Source organism: Colletotrichum navitas, assembly GCF_030913465.1.
Source record: "Colletotrichum navitas strain CBS 125086 chromosome Unknown LY79scaffold_106, whole genome shotgun sequence".
Classification (NCBI taxonomy): Eukaryota; Fungi; Ascomycota; class Sordariomycetes; order Glomerellales; family Glomerellaceae; genus Colletotrichum; species Colletotrichum navitas.
The window spans coordinates 13,097-27,320 of NW_026850652.1; the positions used below are offsets into that span (position 1 = coordinate 13,097).

At 58.5% G+C, this 14,224-nt stretch overlaps 7 protein-coding genes across 7 annotated transcripts; 2 read left to right on the plus strand and 5 right to left on the minus strand.

Moving 5' to 3' along the window:
* Positions 1–282: 282 nt before the first annotated feature.
* Positions 283–2,298, minus strand: LY79DRAFT_594361 (major facilitator superfamily transporter; the record flags this gene model as incomplete). Its single annotated transcript, XM_060561676.1, has 3 exons — positions 283–1,504; positions 1,574–1,869; positions 1,966–2,298. The coding sequence occupies 3 exons, from the start codon at positions 2,296–2,298 to the stop codon at positions 283–285; spliced, it is 1,851 nt and encodes a 616-aa protein (XP_060408448.1).
* LY79DRAFT_44083 (uncharacterized protein) lies at positions 2,143–3,006 on the plus strand. The gene has a single exon (XM_060553174.1). It carries the CDS (start codon positions 2,404–2,406, stop codon positions 2,863–2,865), a length of 462 nt encoding a protein of 153 aa, XP_060408449.1. The 5' UTR covers positions 2,143–2,403; the 3' UTR covers positions 2,866–3,006.
* Positions 3,007–3,406: 400 nt separating this feature from the next.
* On the minus strand, positions 3,407–5,127 carry LY79DRAFT_594362 (uncharacterized protein; the record flags this gene model as incomplete). The annotated part of the gene is made up of 4 exons (XM_060561677.1): positions 3,407–3,776; positions 3,834–4,021; positions 4,079–4,881; positions 5,088–5,127. 4 exons carry the CDS (start codon positions 5,125–5,127, stop codon positions 3,407–3,409), a joined length of 1,401 nt encoding a protein of 466 aa, XP_060408450.1.
* Positions 5,128–6,786: 1,659 nt separating this feature from the next.
* Positions 6,787–8,498, minus strand: LY79DRAFT_527060 (myo-inositol-1-phosphate synthase; the record flags this gene model as incomplete). Its single annotated transcript, XM_060555894.1, has 2 exons — positions 6,787–7,699; positions 7,762–8,498. The coding sequence occupies 2 exons, from the start codon at positions 8,496–8,498 to the stop codon at positions 6,787–6,789; spliced, it is 1,650 nt and encodes a 549-aa protein (XP_060408451.1).
* Positions 8,499–10,048: 1,550 nt separating this feature from the next.
* Positions 10,049–11,438, plus strand: LY79DRAFT_663169 (uncharacterized protein). The gene is made up of 3 exons (XM_060562837.1): positions 10,049–10,678; positions 10,730–11,268; positions 11,327–11,438. The coding sequence occupies exons 1-2, from the start codon at positions 10,212–10,214 to the stop codon at positions 11,136–11,138; spliced, it is 876 nt and encodes a 291-aa protein (XP_060408452.1). The 5' UTR covers positions 10,049–10,211; the 3' UTR covers positions 11,139–11,268; positions 11,327–11,438.
* A 568-nt stretch (positions 11,439–12,006) lies between these two features.
* Positions 12,007–12,753, minus strand: LY79DRAFT_44264 (uncharacterized protein). The gene has a single exon (XM_060553176.1). The coding sequence runs from the start codon at positions 12,588–12,590 to the stop codon at positions 12,129–12,131; it is 462 nt and encodes a 153-aa protein (XP_060408453.1). The 5' UTR covers positions 12,591–12,753; the 3' UTR covers positions 12,007–12,128.
* A 190-nt stretch (positions 12,754–12,943) lies between these two features.
* LY79DRAFT_527065 (uncharacterized protein) lies at positions 12,944–13,855 on the minus strand (the record flags this gene model as incomplete). The annotated part of the gene is made up of 2 exons (XM_060555895.1): positions 12,944–13,692; positions 13,741–13,855. 2 exons carry the CDS (start codon positions 13,853–13,855, stop codon positions 12,944–12,946), a joined length of 864 nt encoding a protein of 287 aa, XP_060408454.1.
* Between the last annotated feature and the right edge of the window lie 369 nt (positions 13,856–14,224).

A 14,224-nucleotide genomic window follows, 5' to 3' on the forward strand; every position in this document is an offset into this window, starting at 1 on the left:
ATTGATTTCATCAGATACGTAAAGCACAGCGAAGTCAGCCTGTGGGGGAAACAACATCATATACGATATGCCCCCCAGCTGGGCATCAGTTATGGCTTGTATATAAACAAAAGAAAAGGCCAGAAAAAGCAGATAACCAACCATGATCGTCGTAGCAGCACCACATGTTGCCGTCTATCCATGAAAAGCGCCCGCCGTGCCATGCCATGCCATAAAAGACCCCTGTACATGCATGATCACCCCTCTCCCCCCTCTCTTCGGGTTACCCACTACCGCACTCTCCTAGTCATCCTCGGCAGCGACCTCGTCGCCATCCATCCAGATCTCGTGCCCGTCCCCCTCCCACACGGCCCAGCTCGCAAGGACGCCCAGCACCGCCACGCCCGACAGCCCCCACCACACGGCGCCGACGACGCCGTTGGCGAGTCCCTGCCCGTATAGATACCCGCACAGCACCGGCCCGACCGTCCGCGCCGCGCTGCTCACGCTCTGGCCCATACCGTGCACTGTCCCCAGCACGCTCGGGTGCGGCGTGCAGTTGTTGATGAGAATCGTCTGTCCCGGGAGCGCGAACGTCCGGCCCAGCACTTGGAGCAGCAGGACCCCGACGATGGCGAGCCAGATGGCGGGGCCGCCCTTGGGACCCGGCGGCGGCGCCGCGTCCGTGGTCGGCACGATGGCGAGGTAGGGCACGAGGAAGTACGTCAGCGGGAAGAAGTAGAGGAAGAGCCGCCATGCGCGGACGGTTCCCAGGCGCGCCGAGAGGCGCGGGTACACGAAGAGCTGCAGGTTGATGCCGATAACGCCGAGGATCGCCATAGCCATGCCGACGGACTGCGGCGGCATGCCGAGGCCGCCGGAGAAGCGGAAGGGCAGATGAGGCGGCGCGGCGGAGGTCGGGGTCGACAGGAAGACGAACCAGAGGGCGTTGAAGGTGCCAACGTGGAAGGAAAGCAGGAAGTGCGCGGCGAAGGTCATGACGACGTTGCGGGTGAAGATGCGGCGGAAGGGCAGGCGGTGGCGGTACCGCGGGCGGGGCTTCTGCTTCGGCGCGGCCTCGTGCGGCATCTCGACGTCGACGTCGGTGGCGCTCGCAGAGCTGGAATGCAGCAGCGGCGTGCGCGCCGCGTCGTCGCTGGTGTTGCCGTGGAGGCGGCGGCCGCGCGCGCGCCCGAGGAACCGCCGGACGAGAAAGGAGATGCGCGCACCCACGCGGGAGCCCAGGTCCGGCCCCTCCTCGCGCAGCGCCTCGTGCGTCTCTTCGAGGCACAGCCAGACAGACAGCGCGGCGCAGGAGAGGAAGACGGCGCTGAGGAGATTGGGCGTGGCGTAGGGGTACTTCTTGAAAAATTCCACGTCGCCGAAGAGGGAGGGGTAGCTGCCCGCCGGGTCCGAGAGGATGCCGCCGAGGATGGGGCCAATGATGACGCCGATGTTGAACGTCATCGGTAGGAGGATGAAGGCGCGGGCCTGGAACTTCTTTTCCCGGACGATCTCGCTGATCCTGTCAGGCGGTGTTAGCCACTCTGGGACAACCAAAAAGAAGAAGAAGAAAAAAAAGAAAACGACGTACATTGTCCTAAGAACGCCGACATTGCCGTTCGTCGCGCCGCCGATGCACCGGAACACGAGAGCCTGCGCAAATGACTGCGAGAAGCCGAAGCCGACGCACGAGAAGCAGGTGCCCAGCAGGCCGATCATGAGGACCGTCTTGCGGCCGAAGCGCTTTGAGTCGGCTAGGCGGCCCCAAACCATGGCGGTGATGAACTGCGCCGCCGTGAAGGAGGCGTGGAGGATGCCGGCCTGGCTCGAGATGACCGAGTCCGGGAGGCTGGGGTCGAACCACTTGAGCTGGTAGAACATGTAGGACTGGGGCGTCATGTGTCAGTGGGTTGCTCATTCTTGACAGTTGAACGGATGGGCCTCATGGAAGGTGCGGACGAGCCGTGGGACATTGCTACGAACCTGCAGAGACGTCTGCACCAGAGGCTCACTCAGCCTCGTCAGCGTGATGACCATCAACTGCTGCTTCTTCGGCAGGTCGCGCCACGCCACCGGCTTGGGCTTGTCCGGCTTGACGGGCAGCGGCGGCATAAGTGTGGAACTGGAGAGCGGCGCGTTGGCGATCCCGACGTCGGCCACCAGGGTCCCGTCCGCCTTGTTCAGCATGGGCGTGTCCTCGTCCGCGTCATCATCGTCGTCGTCCGAGTAGCCGTCATCGTAATCTTCGCGCTCGGCATCCGCGTCCTCGTCGGAGCGCTGCAGCACCGGCACATCTTCTGTGCGCCCCGAGGACATGGCAGGAGGGCCCGCAGGTGTGCGTTTTGCGCGTCTCACTGGGTCTCAACTGTTCCAAGAAAACGTATGCGGCGTCCAGGTAGAGAGCCGAAATAACCACGGACAATGAAGACGGTTGGGTGTATTGACAAGCGAGGCCTGCGAGACTCGACGCTGTTGGCCACAAAACAAATGGTTGCAAGCCAGAGAGTTGCCGACAAGATGGTTGAAGAGGTGAAGTGGAATTGGATCCATGGAAAAGAACCGCCAAGGCGACGTCGGGCTAAGTGCCGACGGGCCGGGGCGGGTCTATGCCGTGCGGCAGAGATACCAGGAATCGAGCGCTACAGAACTGACCGACCTTTACTCGTTCCTCAGAAAGGTCACACGTACACAAGGAGCAAGCATGCACACAAGAGTCGGTGCAAATCTTCGCCGTCGAGCAGAAGCAACTCGCTCTATTTGGCGCTCGCGTGTGGCCGCAATATTTCAGAGGCGCTTGACGAGGGCATGTCGCCGCAATACAGGCCGATCCCGGCGCCGGGACCGAGTATCCGCAGTTCTTTGTTACTCCTCATCTCACGGTGAGCCGAGCCCGGTCGGTACAAGTAACGGCGGAGCTTAGTAGACTTCGATCGCACATCACCTTCAACTGGAAAGTCTATTCTCGGAAAACTAACACGACGGCTCTGTAATAACCTATGGGTACCAGAGTATCCAACACTGAATGAAAACTGGGACATGAAATGCTGGTGGCGGTATTTTTGAGAGACCCACCACGGATCAAGGACGCTGAAGTCGCCATTGCCGAGTCGGTGCCGAGCGCAGCCATTTCGTCCGACCTCGCTGCAAAGTCAGCTTTCAAGACCGATGGACGTCACAGATCGTGTTTGTATAAGGGCGATGGAAATTTTGCCAAAACATCAAAAGCCGGATCGTCATTCAACCGCTCGTTTCGTGGCCACACATCGGCATTTAGATACATTATATGTACATACTCTCAAACCAGAAAGCAAGAGGACCAAATCCAACACCGACGCTCATTGTCTGTCGTCCAGTTTCGTTTTCCCTCCCTCGAAACGCCAAAGAATGCAGAGCGTACCGGTTCCAGCCAGGACATCTGTTTGCATCATATCATTTCCCGCGGCTGATGCGGTGATCCCAAATCGTTGCTTCGGTAGTCCCGGCTGCGGCTCCGCTCCTTAGTCGGCTGCACAGGATCCGCGACCATGCTCGTCAAGCCGATGGTCTGATTTTGGTGAGAAGGAGGCTGGTAGGCCGGCGGAGCACCGCCGTCATAGGCATAGCCGCCCTGTGTGGGTGCTTGACGCCACGGCTCCGGGTTATAGCCGCCCCGCGCCTGGTTGCCGAACTTGAAGGGCACCCGGCCGCGGACCCACTTGCCGCCGAAGGTGAAGAAGAGCGAGACGAGGAGCATGAAAATGATGAGGGCTGCAAGGAAGTAGTTGAACCTGCGGTTGAGCGCAAAAGAGAAGCCGCTATTGCTGTTAGCTGGGTCCGGCTGATTGCCAATTGGAACAAATGGGGAAACTCACAGGAAGGCATTGAAAGTGCCGAGGGCAATAATGATGCGCCCGAGCCAGACGTGAACTGTCTTGTAGGGGGTTGTCTGCTGTGTCTTCTTGTACTTTTGATGGTGCAAGAAGCCGATGGCGAATTGCGCCAGCAGGAAGGCAACAACAATGAAGCCGATGATCTGGTGGGCGGATTTGAAGCCACGGGACTAGTTTCCACAATTAGCATCCTCCCCCCGTCATCACACATAAGAGCGGGTACCTACACGAGAGTACCAGAAACTAGTCAGAACCCCGAGAACGAAGCCAACAAGGACAATGAGCAACGCAACGCCCTGGTTGAGGGCGTGCCATCGGACCATGTTACCAAAGCGCAAAAGAACCGCACCAAAGGGCACAAGGAAGACCAGGGCGCCAACCATCAGGACGGCGTGGAAGATGGACTTGAAGTCCCTTCGGCCGTCGTTGGCGGAGACCTGATTGGTGCCTTCGTTGACGGAGTCCTCCTTGAGGACAGGGGCGTCGCCGGGGCCAATGGTCCGCTTCATGTTGATTGTGAAGCGTCCAAACTCCTCGTGGAACTTGACGGACGCGTCTCTCTGGTTGGAAAAGAAGCCCCCCTTGGGACCAACGGCATAGACAGCCTTCTGGTTCTCGTTGGAGACGTCGACCCATCCTCCGGGCCAGCTTCTGCAATGGTCGGTGCATCGGGCGCTGAAGAACATGGAGCCGTTGAAGACACCGGTGCCGGGCAGGACGTCCCACTTCATGCGGTCGTAGTATTCGGGCTCGTAGTTTCCGTAGGCAACGCGGGGTGAGAAGGTGACGCCGGTGCCGGACTCGTTGCGGTAGATCATGAAAACCAAGCTGTTCTGCATGCGATCCGAGCCGATGCCGATGGCGGCCCAGGAGCGGTCGATGGGGGCGCGCAAAGTAATGAAGACATCCTCGCCACTATTTTCGGGGACTGTGAAGCCGAAGGCGACGTTGTTCTCGGGGGCGACGAAGGTGGACTGTCCAAAATCGGGCGCGTCGGAGTTTTGGGCAAATGAGGGAGTAGCGAATGTGGCTGCAGGAAGAAGAAAGAGGACGTCAGTGGGGTGGTTCTCGACACCTAAGTCAATGTGTTGGACACGGGCGTGTGCAGCATCTTCAATAAGGTGTTCGCTGTGCCTCACTGGTGCAAGGTGGTTGGAGACAAAACCCTCGTCATCGCCAGGTTGGCGCAAACCAGCCAACAAGGGGGCGCGCAAAGACGCAGCTAGAGCCACTCACCTGCAGCAAGGGCGGCGCGTCCGAGGTTGGAGAACAGCATGGTCGCGGTTTTGGGTGGTTTCGTGGCGGCGGATACGCCTGGATACCTGGGTCACAATCTAGTCGTGGTGTTGGACCGGCAAGATGGAGGTGATGAGGGGAAGAAAAGGAAAAGAGAAAAGAAGGAGGTAGGGACAAAACCGTTGCGAAGCCAGGGAAGAGAGGGAGGGAGCGAACAAGCAAGCAAGAAACGCAAATTACTGCTCGATTGAGCGTGGCAGCAGGCCTTTTTCGTCTCAGAAGGCGACGCCAGGGAAGGTACCTACCTACCTGGTGGCACTTGGCGAACGAACGACGTACTTGGCCGCAACAACAATAGGTACAGGCAGGTAGGTCTTGGCAGCAATTGGGAAAGTACAGACAGTCTGCCTGTATCTAGGCAACTAGGTAGTACGAATATTAACTAAGTTAAATTACCTGCGATACCACACTGCCGAGATGCGAAGCAGGTACGTACGTTGTTCTGCCCAGCAATCCTTCCTCCCTCCTTCTCTCCCTTGCCCACCATCCTCTCCCCCCTTCTCTCTCTCTCTCTCTGTCTTGCTCTACCCGCTAAACGCCACCGTCTGGAGACGCCCGCCTGCCCCCCCACCACAGAGTCAGTCCAGTTACTTCACGTTACAGGATGATTGACCTGGGTAATTTCATCACAAGCACTACCCCGGCAACCTTTTGGCAGATCAGGCACAGTGGAGCCATGTTAGCGGGGCATGTCGACACCAATCCCCGGGGGGGGGGCTACTACACTAGTATGCCGCTAGCTAGATGGCCATCTCCGTGTCCAATCATGACGGGGCTTTTACACAAACCTCCTTGCCCCTTTCCCCCCTGTTTCTTTACCGTTGCTTTTTGGGAGATTTTACCTTTCTTTGGGAGGTCTCCAGCAGCACCCACAGCTCGTAATTCCGCCTCGGTTTTCCCTCGTCAATCGTCACTCCTCCTCCTTCGGAGAAAATGAGTACGGGTAGTCTGGGTGGCATCGCCCACGCGACTGACAGCTGGAGACGGGCGCCGCTCCGCAAGTTACCTTCTCCGGATTCTCCAGATTTTCTTCAACGACAGTCAGTGCGGTAGGCCAAGCTTTGGATCATCTTTTCTCGCTAATCACCCTCGCTGAGGGGGGAAGCGCAAAGGCCCGTCCACTTGGTGACTGTTGACCTGTTCTGCCGTCGCTGAGACACATATCCAAGGCGGTTCCCTCTCAGAGTCGCAAAGCCTGCTCTGCCATCAGTCAGCATCGTCGTCTTGTCGGCGTACCGCGCGAGAGACACTACGCCACCCGTCAGCGAGGGTGCAAGCAAGGATCAGATGGCGGTTGCTGTTATTTACGAGAAGATTTCCCTCTCGTCTGATGTACTTCCAAGGTTGGAACCGAAGGGCTTGCGTGGCTGCCCCTCAGTCACCGTCACGATACGAGACATCATGAACTCTACAGCATGTGAGACGCCTGCGAGCTGTATGTGCGGTAAAGACGGTCGGTATTTTCTAATCAATAGGAACTCTCCAAAATCATCATCGGTCCACACTCTAAATGATCGGCTGGGGCCCAGTTGGCCTCCTTAATCGAAATCAATAATCCAAGTCGTCACATGGCACGTGACGCGGCTAAGAACGGAACTCAAATCGAGCTGCCATCGATCGCTCAGCTCAGCGACCATCCTCAGTAGAGCTTGTGCTCGAGCGTCATCTCGCTCTCGGGCTCGAGACCAACGCACGCGCGGAAGATGTTGGTCAGCGCCGCGCGCTGCTTGCTCAGCGCGTTGACGACCGGGGCCCCAGGAGGCGTCAACGGCGCCTTGAGCATGTAGCTCAGGATGCTCAGCACGCTGTGGAAGCCTTTGAAGTCCTTGGTCGCCGCGCCGTCCGTCGACGTCGCCTTCCACTGGATGCGCGTCATCATCTCAGCGACGAGCACGAGGTCGATGATGAGCGGCGACGCCAGTAGCGAGTCCTCGCACACGTTGAACATGGAGATGGTCTGGTGCCCGCCCATGAAGATCTCGGCATAGTACTCGTCGAGCGCGCGCTTGTTGTCGCCCACGGCCGGCATGTACTTGATGACGACAGTGTGGTCTGGGTGCTCGCCCTCCTTGTACAGCACCGAGTTGGCCTCGACCATGTCATCGACCACGTTAGACTTGGAGATCTCCTTAGACCGGAACTGCTTCTGCGAGCTGAGGTTCTTGCCGTCGTTGTTGCCCAGGTGGTTGTAGCTCGCGATGGACGTCAGTTTGATGCCCGCATTGACGAGGAAGTCGACGAGCGCCGACTTCATCTTGGTCTGACCCGACTTGAAGTCGTCGCCGCCGATGAAGGACCCGTGCCTCTCGGCCAGCTCGATGGCGCCCGGCACAAACGTGTTCTGCGGCGACCCGTTGATGAAGGGGACGCCCTCGAGGGTGCAGGCGACGGCAAAGACGGTCGAGGGCGAGACCTCCTCGTGGCCCTCCTCGATGGCCCTGAGCAGGTTGTCGGCGGTGTCGTTGACGCCCGGGATGATGTCAGCGTAGCGCTCCGTGTTCGCGGTCCACTGTACAATGACCTTGTCGAGGCCGTTGGCCTCCTTGAAGTCGCTGTCTCGCGTCAGCACCCCCTGTCTCCCTCACCACAATGCACGCACACACAAAAGCCTTACCGAATGTTCTTGCGAATCTGCTCGACGTGGGCCGTGCAGGCCTTGCTTCCGGGGATCAGATTGTCGGCCCGGTCCTCCTGGTTGGCGGCGATGAAGTCAGGGTAATAGATGCTCGGCAACGGCACCATCTCGGCCATCTCCTTCCTGACCTGTGCCTTGAGCGTGGGCTCGAGCACCTGGGCGCGGTCCATGGCGGCAGCCAGGTTCATGCCGCTGATGTCCCAGCCTCCAACGACGAGGTCGTTGGGGTGAACCATGGGCAGCAGGTCGTGGAAGGGGATGTTGACGTCCCTCGCCGTCTCGGCGTCGGTGCCCAGCTTGACGGTGGACCCCATGATGACGGAGCCGTAGTAGTTGGCGGCCCGGGTGCCTTCGCGGGTGTCCCACTCGAGGCCGCGGCGGTTGGCGAGGATGCCAGCGGTGACGGTGGTGCCGTTGTTGCCGCCCCAGCCGACGAGCATCATGCCGACGCGGGGCACTTTGCGGTCCGTCTTGAACTCGTAGACGGTCTCGGTGGGCGTGGCGATGTACTTGCCGGCGGCGTCCTTGGTGACCTTTGTGGTGCGGTAGGTGTACTTTGACAGGATCTCGGTGTCGGTGTAGACGACGTTGGGGGAATTGACAGTGAAGAGCTCGTGGTGCTGCTGGTTAGTGGCAGCGGCGCCGTTGCCGTTGTGGTTGGGGGAGGGTCCATCTCCGTGCGCGGAGCCCGAGTCGACCTCTGCATGGGGAGCCATGGCTTCTTGAGATTTCAGAGGTAGCGCGGGTCGGGAGGTAGAAGCGTGCGGTTTGTTCAGGGTTCAATTGAGATATTGGGCTTGCTTGCGTAGTTTGGCAAGATCTTTAGAGATCTTTGGCCGAGTCCGCTGAACCTCCGGGGGAGGCGGAACAGCGGGCTCCTGCGAACGGGTGATGGACCCTGGGCGCGCGTGGGTGTCAGCATTTCTTGGGTCGATTGTGTGTGTATGTGCGTGTGTGTGTGTGTGTTTGACGCCCGCGGAGGTTCGAAGACGAAGACACATGAGTGAGGGTGACTTACGAGTTGAGGAGGTTGGAAAACGTCTTGACGACGGGGTGATCGCGACTCGTAAGTGCGATCAGACGAAGGTTTGGGGTTCTGGTAGTAGGTGTGGTTCTGTTGGAGAGTAAGGCTATCCTCAGTTTGCTTAGTTAGACAGACTTTGTTTCTGGATAGATAAAAGAAGAGAGCAGAGGGGAAGAAAGATGGGCATTGGGGGGGAGGGAAGTATGGTTCAAATAGTTCATCCAAAGAGTCAATGCCAAGGCCGAGGGGGGGGACCGTTCGGAACACTGGGGATGGGTGAGAAGTCAAGCAAGGTACCTGGGCTAGATAGGTAGCCAGCCGTCTGTGGGACAAAGTGAACCTGGAGCTATGCCACGTCGGGACCTACTAGTCCTCTGTCGTCGTCGTTGGGGGGGACGGGGGGCGGTGAGACGGACGGACGGACGGATTCGCGTTGCGGAGAGTGACAGGACCACTGGCACGGCTCTGGCGGGTGGTGGGGCCTTGTGCAGCTCGGCTCCCCGGGATGCATGCAAATGCAACTATTGACAGATGACGGATCCTAAGGGCCTTGGCTACGCGCGCACTCGTATATTGTTTAATCTCGGCGGCGGCGGGGGGGTTCGGAGGGAGTCGTGTGCACCGGGCCTTTAGAAGACGTAAAAGAGATGCATACACATACAGTTGAAGCGGCCCTGTCACATGCCGCCGTGCCCGACTTTGCCATGCATTTTCCCCCCCTGCCCTTCCCCCCCCCCTCCGATGTATTGATCAATTATTAGTAGGTACCTCACTCATCGCGAGCGGCGGCCCGGACGAGGAACACCTCACACGACCCATCCTTGCATGCCCGGTACGAGCACGGCATCTCTGGGTCTTGCTTCGGTCCCCATGCGCTGCGCTGCGCGGTCTCGGCTGGCCCTGGCTCTTCCCGGCGCATGCGCTGAATCGCGTGGGTGGCCAGAGGAGGTTGTCCTCGGCCTTGGAAATTGGTCGTCAACGTCGTTTAAGTGGGAAGAACCATCAAAAGGACACCAGCGAGGAGGGACTGGGTTGGGCTGGGCTGGGCTGGGCTAGGCTGCCTTGGACGTGCGCGCGTTCGAACCGGCTACCGAAGGAGGGATGGAAGGCGGGATGGAGGGGTAACGCCGTGACGGTGACGGCCGTCCGATGAGCTAATCAGCCCGGTGACTTGGTGCTCGTGCGCTCTACTGCGGTACTGCGTAGGTAGCATTAGTACGAAGGCAGTAAGTTGCATAGCAGAGTAATTAGCGCATGGTTGTCTACTCCTCCGTCCGGCCACGTCGGGCCGGCTTCTTCGGCTCGAGGTAACGGGATTATCCTTCTCTTCCACGTACGTACTACCTATGCGTCAAACTATGGCAATCCTCTCCAGTGAAGATGCACCCCGAGCCGCGAATTGTCTATGCGCAATCTTTGCTACCATCCATCGGCCACCCTTCCGCCTCGGCTTTTTTTTTCCCAGCCCTTCCGCTCGGCTGCTGCGTCCGCAGACGCGAAACCTGGTCCCGGTGCAATGTGCGGTCTGGGTGTCGGGGCAGGTTGCCGTCCCGTTATGCGCCGGACAGCGAGATCTCTGCTCGGAGACGGAGAAATCGCCGACGCCGCCGGCTCCCCGGGTGCCAGCTCCGTCCCCATTGATCGCTGTATCGAGATCAACGACTACAAGAAGAAGACAATCCACAACAGAAGCTCCTCTATAGAGAGTTATGCATCGATACTTCAATTCCGACACAACCTGCTCCGAGTAACCCGACCCGTTATGCACGTCGGATACCGTCTAACCACCCGCGCCCGATCGGTCTCGGTTGTTTACACGCTGAGTGGATTGCGACATGCGGTGAGCTTCGCGCCGTCGGGAGAATCAGTCCAGTAGTTCTCGGCTTGAGAAATACGGGACCTGATGTATGCCATCACGTTTAGTCGGCATGTTTTCCTGCAACTTCCAATCCATGGGCTCGACGCTCACTTTATTCAAGCTGAACTTGTCGTCGGTTCCAAAATGGACGCGATGCAAGGGGGTCTTCGACTTTCTGGGAAATCAGGCATGTCAGACGACGAGCAGAGAGCACCGGTCACTTGGGAAGCTCTCGTCGACGACCTATCTCCAACCATGACAGAGACAAGCCACGTCGCGGAGGTTCTTGCTTCCTGGGACACGAACTGGTACTCCAAGGCTTCGCTCGGGTTGCGGACACACCATCCCAACCGAGAGGCCTCAAAGGATACTGAAGAAGCTGCGACCACAAAGGCGACCCACACGGCCGATGCCAAGACGGCCGTTGCGGAGCTCATGGGCACCGAAGTCGGCCCCCGTGGGTGGGGCCACTGACGACGAGCTCGAAGTGGAGTCCGAGGATGATGTCGCGGCGGTCTTCCAGCTGTGTGCTCATACTGGCGTCACGGAGTCCCTTTATGGCGGAAGGGGTGGTAGAGATCGAAGCCCCTCGGAAGACGTATGAGTAGGTGCCCATCAGAGGGGGGGTTGACGGCCTACAGGAAACTTACACGTCTCGAAAGTGGGCTCATGGAACTTGCTGTCGAGACTCGGCGCTGCAAGATTGAAAGTCTTTCCGTTCGCCAACGTGAATAACAACAGCAAACCTAAGAGTGGAAAGTGGAGCAGGGGGGGGGGGGGGGGGGGGGCCATCGAGGATACAGAAAATTACCCATGGCCTCGCCTCGGCGTCTCGTCTCAGGAGAAAGAATAAAAAAGCACTTGGACTTGCACCAAACGCTCCTCTGACTCGTTTTGGGTTCCTACGCGCGCTTTCCACGGCAGCTCAAAAGGGCAACATCGGCTGCTGGCTTCATTGGTCAAAATTCAGACGCCGTGGGTTGAATTCATTGTTAAAACCCGAACTGTCAGTCGGCTGGTTGAATTGAGGATTCGAGCGCTCTGCACATCCTCTGAACCTCCCTGCACCCCGAAACGCCGAAGAACACTCGACTGCCACCTGCCCCTTCTGCGTCATAGAACCCCGAGCATATAGAGTTCTTCTAGCCCTATTCCCCTTTTGTTGTGGTGAGACAGGCCTGAACGTTTCGATTGATGGATCATCCGGCTTGCAGGGATGACGGAGGGGGGGGGGGGGAAGGTGTCAAACAGGTTTTCCCTCCCGCGGCGATTGCGACTTATTGGGTTGCCGCGAGCTTATCTCCCCTCCCATAACCCTCGTGGGGAGCTCGCACGCGTCCCTGGGATCGGGTCTGGAACGGCCGGCCAGGATAACAGGAATCAGAGTTTGGGAGGGTGCTGTAGTGCTCCCTAGGCCACTTCGACTATGACGCAGTTCCCGGTGCCCAGGCGAAGTGCAGTTGGTTAGCTTGCCATCAAAGGACACGCCCCTCCCCTCATTTGAAGAAAAGAAAAGAAAAAAAGAGTTGCGGACGCGTTTTGATGGCTCATGTGAAGGACATGCTCAAGAACAACCCCCAACCGTGCGTGCTTTCTTCGGGTGATCAGCCTGAATACCTTTAGAACAGCAGTGCCTGAACGGATGACATCTAAACGGGCATAGACTGTGGGGAACCAGCTGTGTAAGTGATTGAAATGTGCCGTTCTGTCGGCACGTGGATTGTGGTCATTAGAGTTTGGAAGAAGGTTCAGCCTCCGACAGCAAGCGCCCAGCCGCCAGGCACCCTCCCTGTTCGGGTGCTCTCTCTCGACTAACACGTTTTCCCATTGAAGAAATCCGCCATTCCGGTTAACTTTTCCAATGGCACGTTTCGCACAAACCTCACTGGGAAGTACCCGAGACAGAGCAGGGGAGCAAGTCACCATGATGAGGAAGACGAAGAAGAACAAGTTCAAGAACCACAAAGCATCGTTATTTCATTCAGGCACGCCACCTATGCAGCATTACTATAATCAGGAAACCCCTCAAACGTACCCCCAGGATGTCATGTAAAGGATAAAAAGGAAACAAAATGATGAGAGCGAGCGAAGCAGCTGATGATGCTAGACTCAACTCATCATACCCCCTTTGACAGTTCGGTGCGCCATGCCCCTGGCAGGCGGCGAGCTATCAAAGAGAAGTTGAGAAGAATAGAGAAAAATGAAAAATGATAGATTTCCTTGTTGCCCGGTAGTGCCGTACTACTCCCCCGATGCCCTGCCAAAGTGCGAGGAGCACCTTAGGCCTTGAACGCGCGAGCCTCGCGTGTCTCGGTGCGCTTGCGAAGGTTGAACTCGATGGCACGCTTGCGGGCCGTCGGGGACTGAGTGAAGCAGACGGAGCCGCCGAACGGGCCGGCGAGGGCGGCGTTGCGAAGGCGGGCGACACAGACGTTGTCGGCACCGCCGACGTTGGCCTGGCATGTCATGCCGGCGGGCATCTTGATGGCGACAGGGAAGTCCATGGTGGAGGCGCCCGAGAGGCCGCCGAAACCGATACCGGGGACGTTCTGGGTGACCTCAGCCTTCTTGAAGGCGCTGGGGTCAGTGCCGCCCGAGGTGGCGTCAATGTCGGCCGTGAGAGGACCAGCACCGTCCTGGTTGACCTGGTGGAAGGTCATCTTGAGGGTTCCGTCGTCGGCGGTCGTGGGCAGGCCTCCGCTGGAAGCCATGCCGGTGGCGGCCTTGACGCCGGTCTCGACGGTTCCCTTGGGCGTCTTGCTACCCTTGCCGTTCTGGCGAGCGGCGATGTTGCGACGAGCCATCATTTCCTCGTGGATGGCGCGGGCCTCCTTGGCAGCGGTCGTGTTGCCAGCAGCGCCGTCCATGAAGGTCTGGATCATCGCGGCAGCATCGACGGGACCACCGCCCTGGGTACGGCCGAGCGCGGAGGCCTTTTTGGTGCCCAACTCGCGGTCGCGGATGATGGAGGTGTCGGCCTCGGAGCCGCAACGGGGAGACGCGCAATCGCGAGGTGTGCCGTCAATCACTGGGATGTATTAGCGAAAGCCTGAGCCGACGAGGTAGGGAGACTTACAAGAGAGACCGGGAAGGTTGACGCCGTTGGCGCCCTGGACGCTGTCGATGACACCGTGGGCGAGGACGTTGGTGGCAGCGAAAGCCGCGAAGAGGATGGTGGAGCCGTACTTCATCTTGGCGGTTGGAAAGATTGGTGGAAGTTGATTCTGAACTTGGAAAGCTGTGCGATTACTATGATTCGAAGGCAGTCAAAAGGAGCTCCAGGCTCGTGTGGGAAAGAAAGGCAGATGAAAAAGGCTAAAGAGAAGATGAGATGCTGATGAGAGACAAAGAAGGGGAAAGTTTAACGGACACGCAGGCGACTCTTATACAAGTCATCGATACTCTGGATGGCAGGACTTGGACGACGTTGAAGACAACTGATGGGTCTTGGCAAACCATCGGGCCTAGTTCCCAAGACCAGGGCTTGCAGCCACTATGCTCCTGAATGAATCATCCGGTTGCCCCTTTCTCACGAAAGATCAGTTGAAGCATCGATCTGA

Bases quoted from the DNA above. Each gene is read 5' to 3' on its own strand.
- LY79DRAFT_663169 (XM_060562837.1), top strand. From the start codon at position 10,212: ATGCGCAATCTTTGCTACCATCCATCGGCCACCCTTCCGCCTCGGCTT. The intron at 10,679-10,729 runs GTAGTTCTCGGC...CATCACGTTTAG, and splicing joins CCGTCGGGAGAATCAGTCCA to TCGGCATGTTTTCCTGCAAC.
- LY79DRAFT_44083 (XM_060553174.1), top strand. From the start codon at position 2,404: ATGAAGACGGTTGGGTGTATTGACAAGCGAGGCCTGCGAGACTCGACG.
- LY79DRAFT_44264 (XM_060553176.1), bottom strand. From the start codon at position 12,590: ATGGTGACTTGCTCCCCTGCTCTGTCTCGGGTACTTCCCAGTGAGGTT.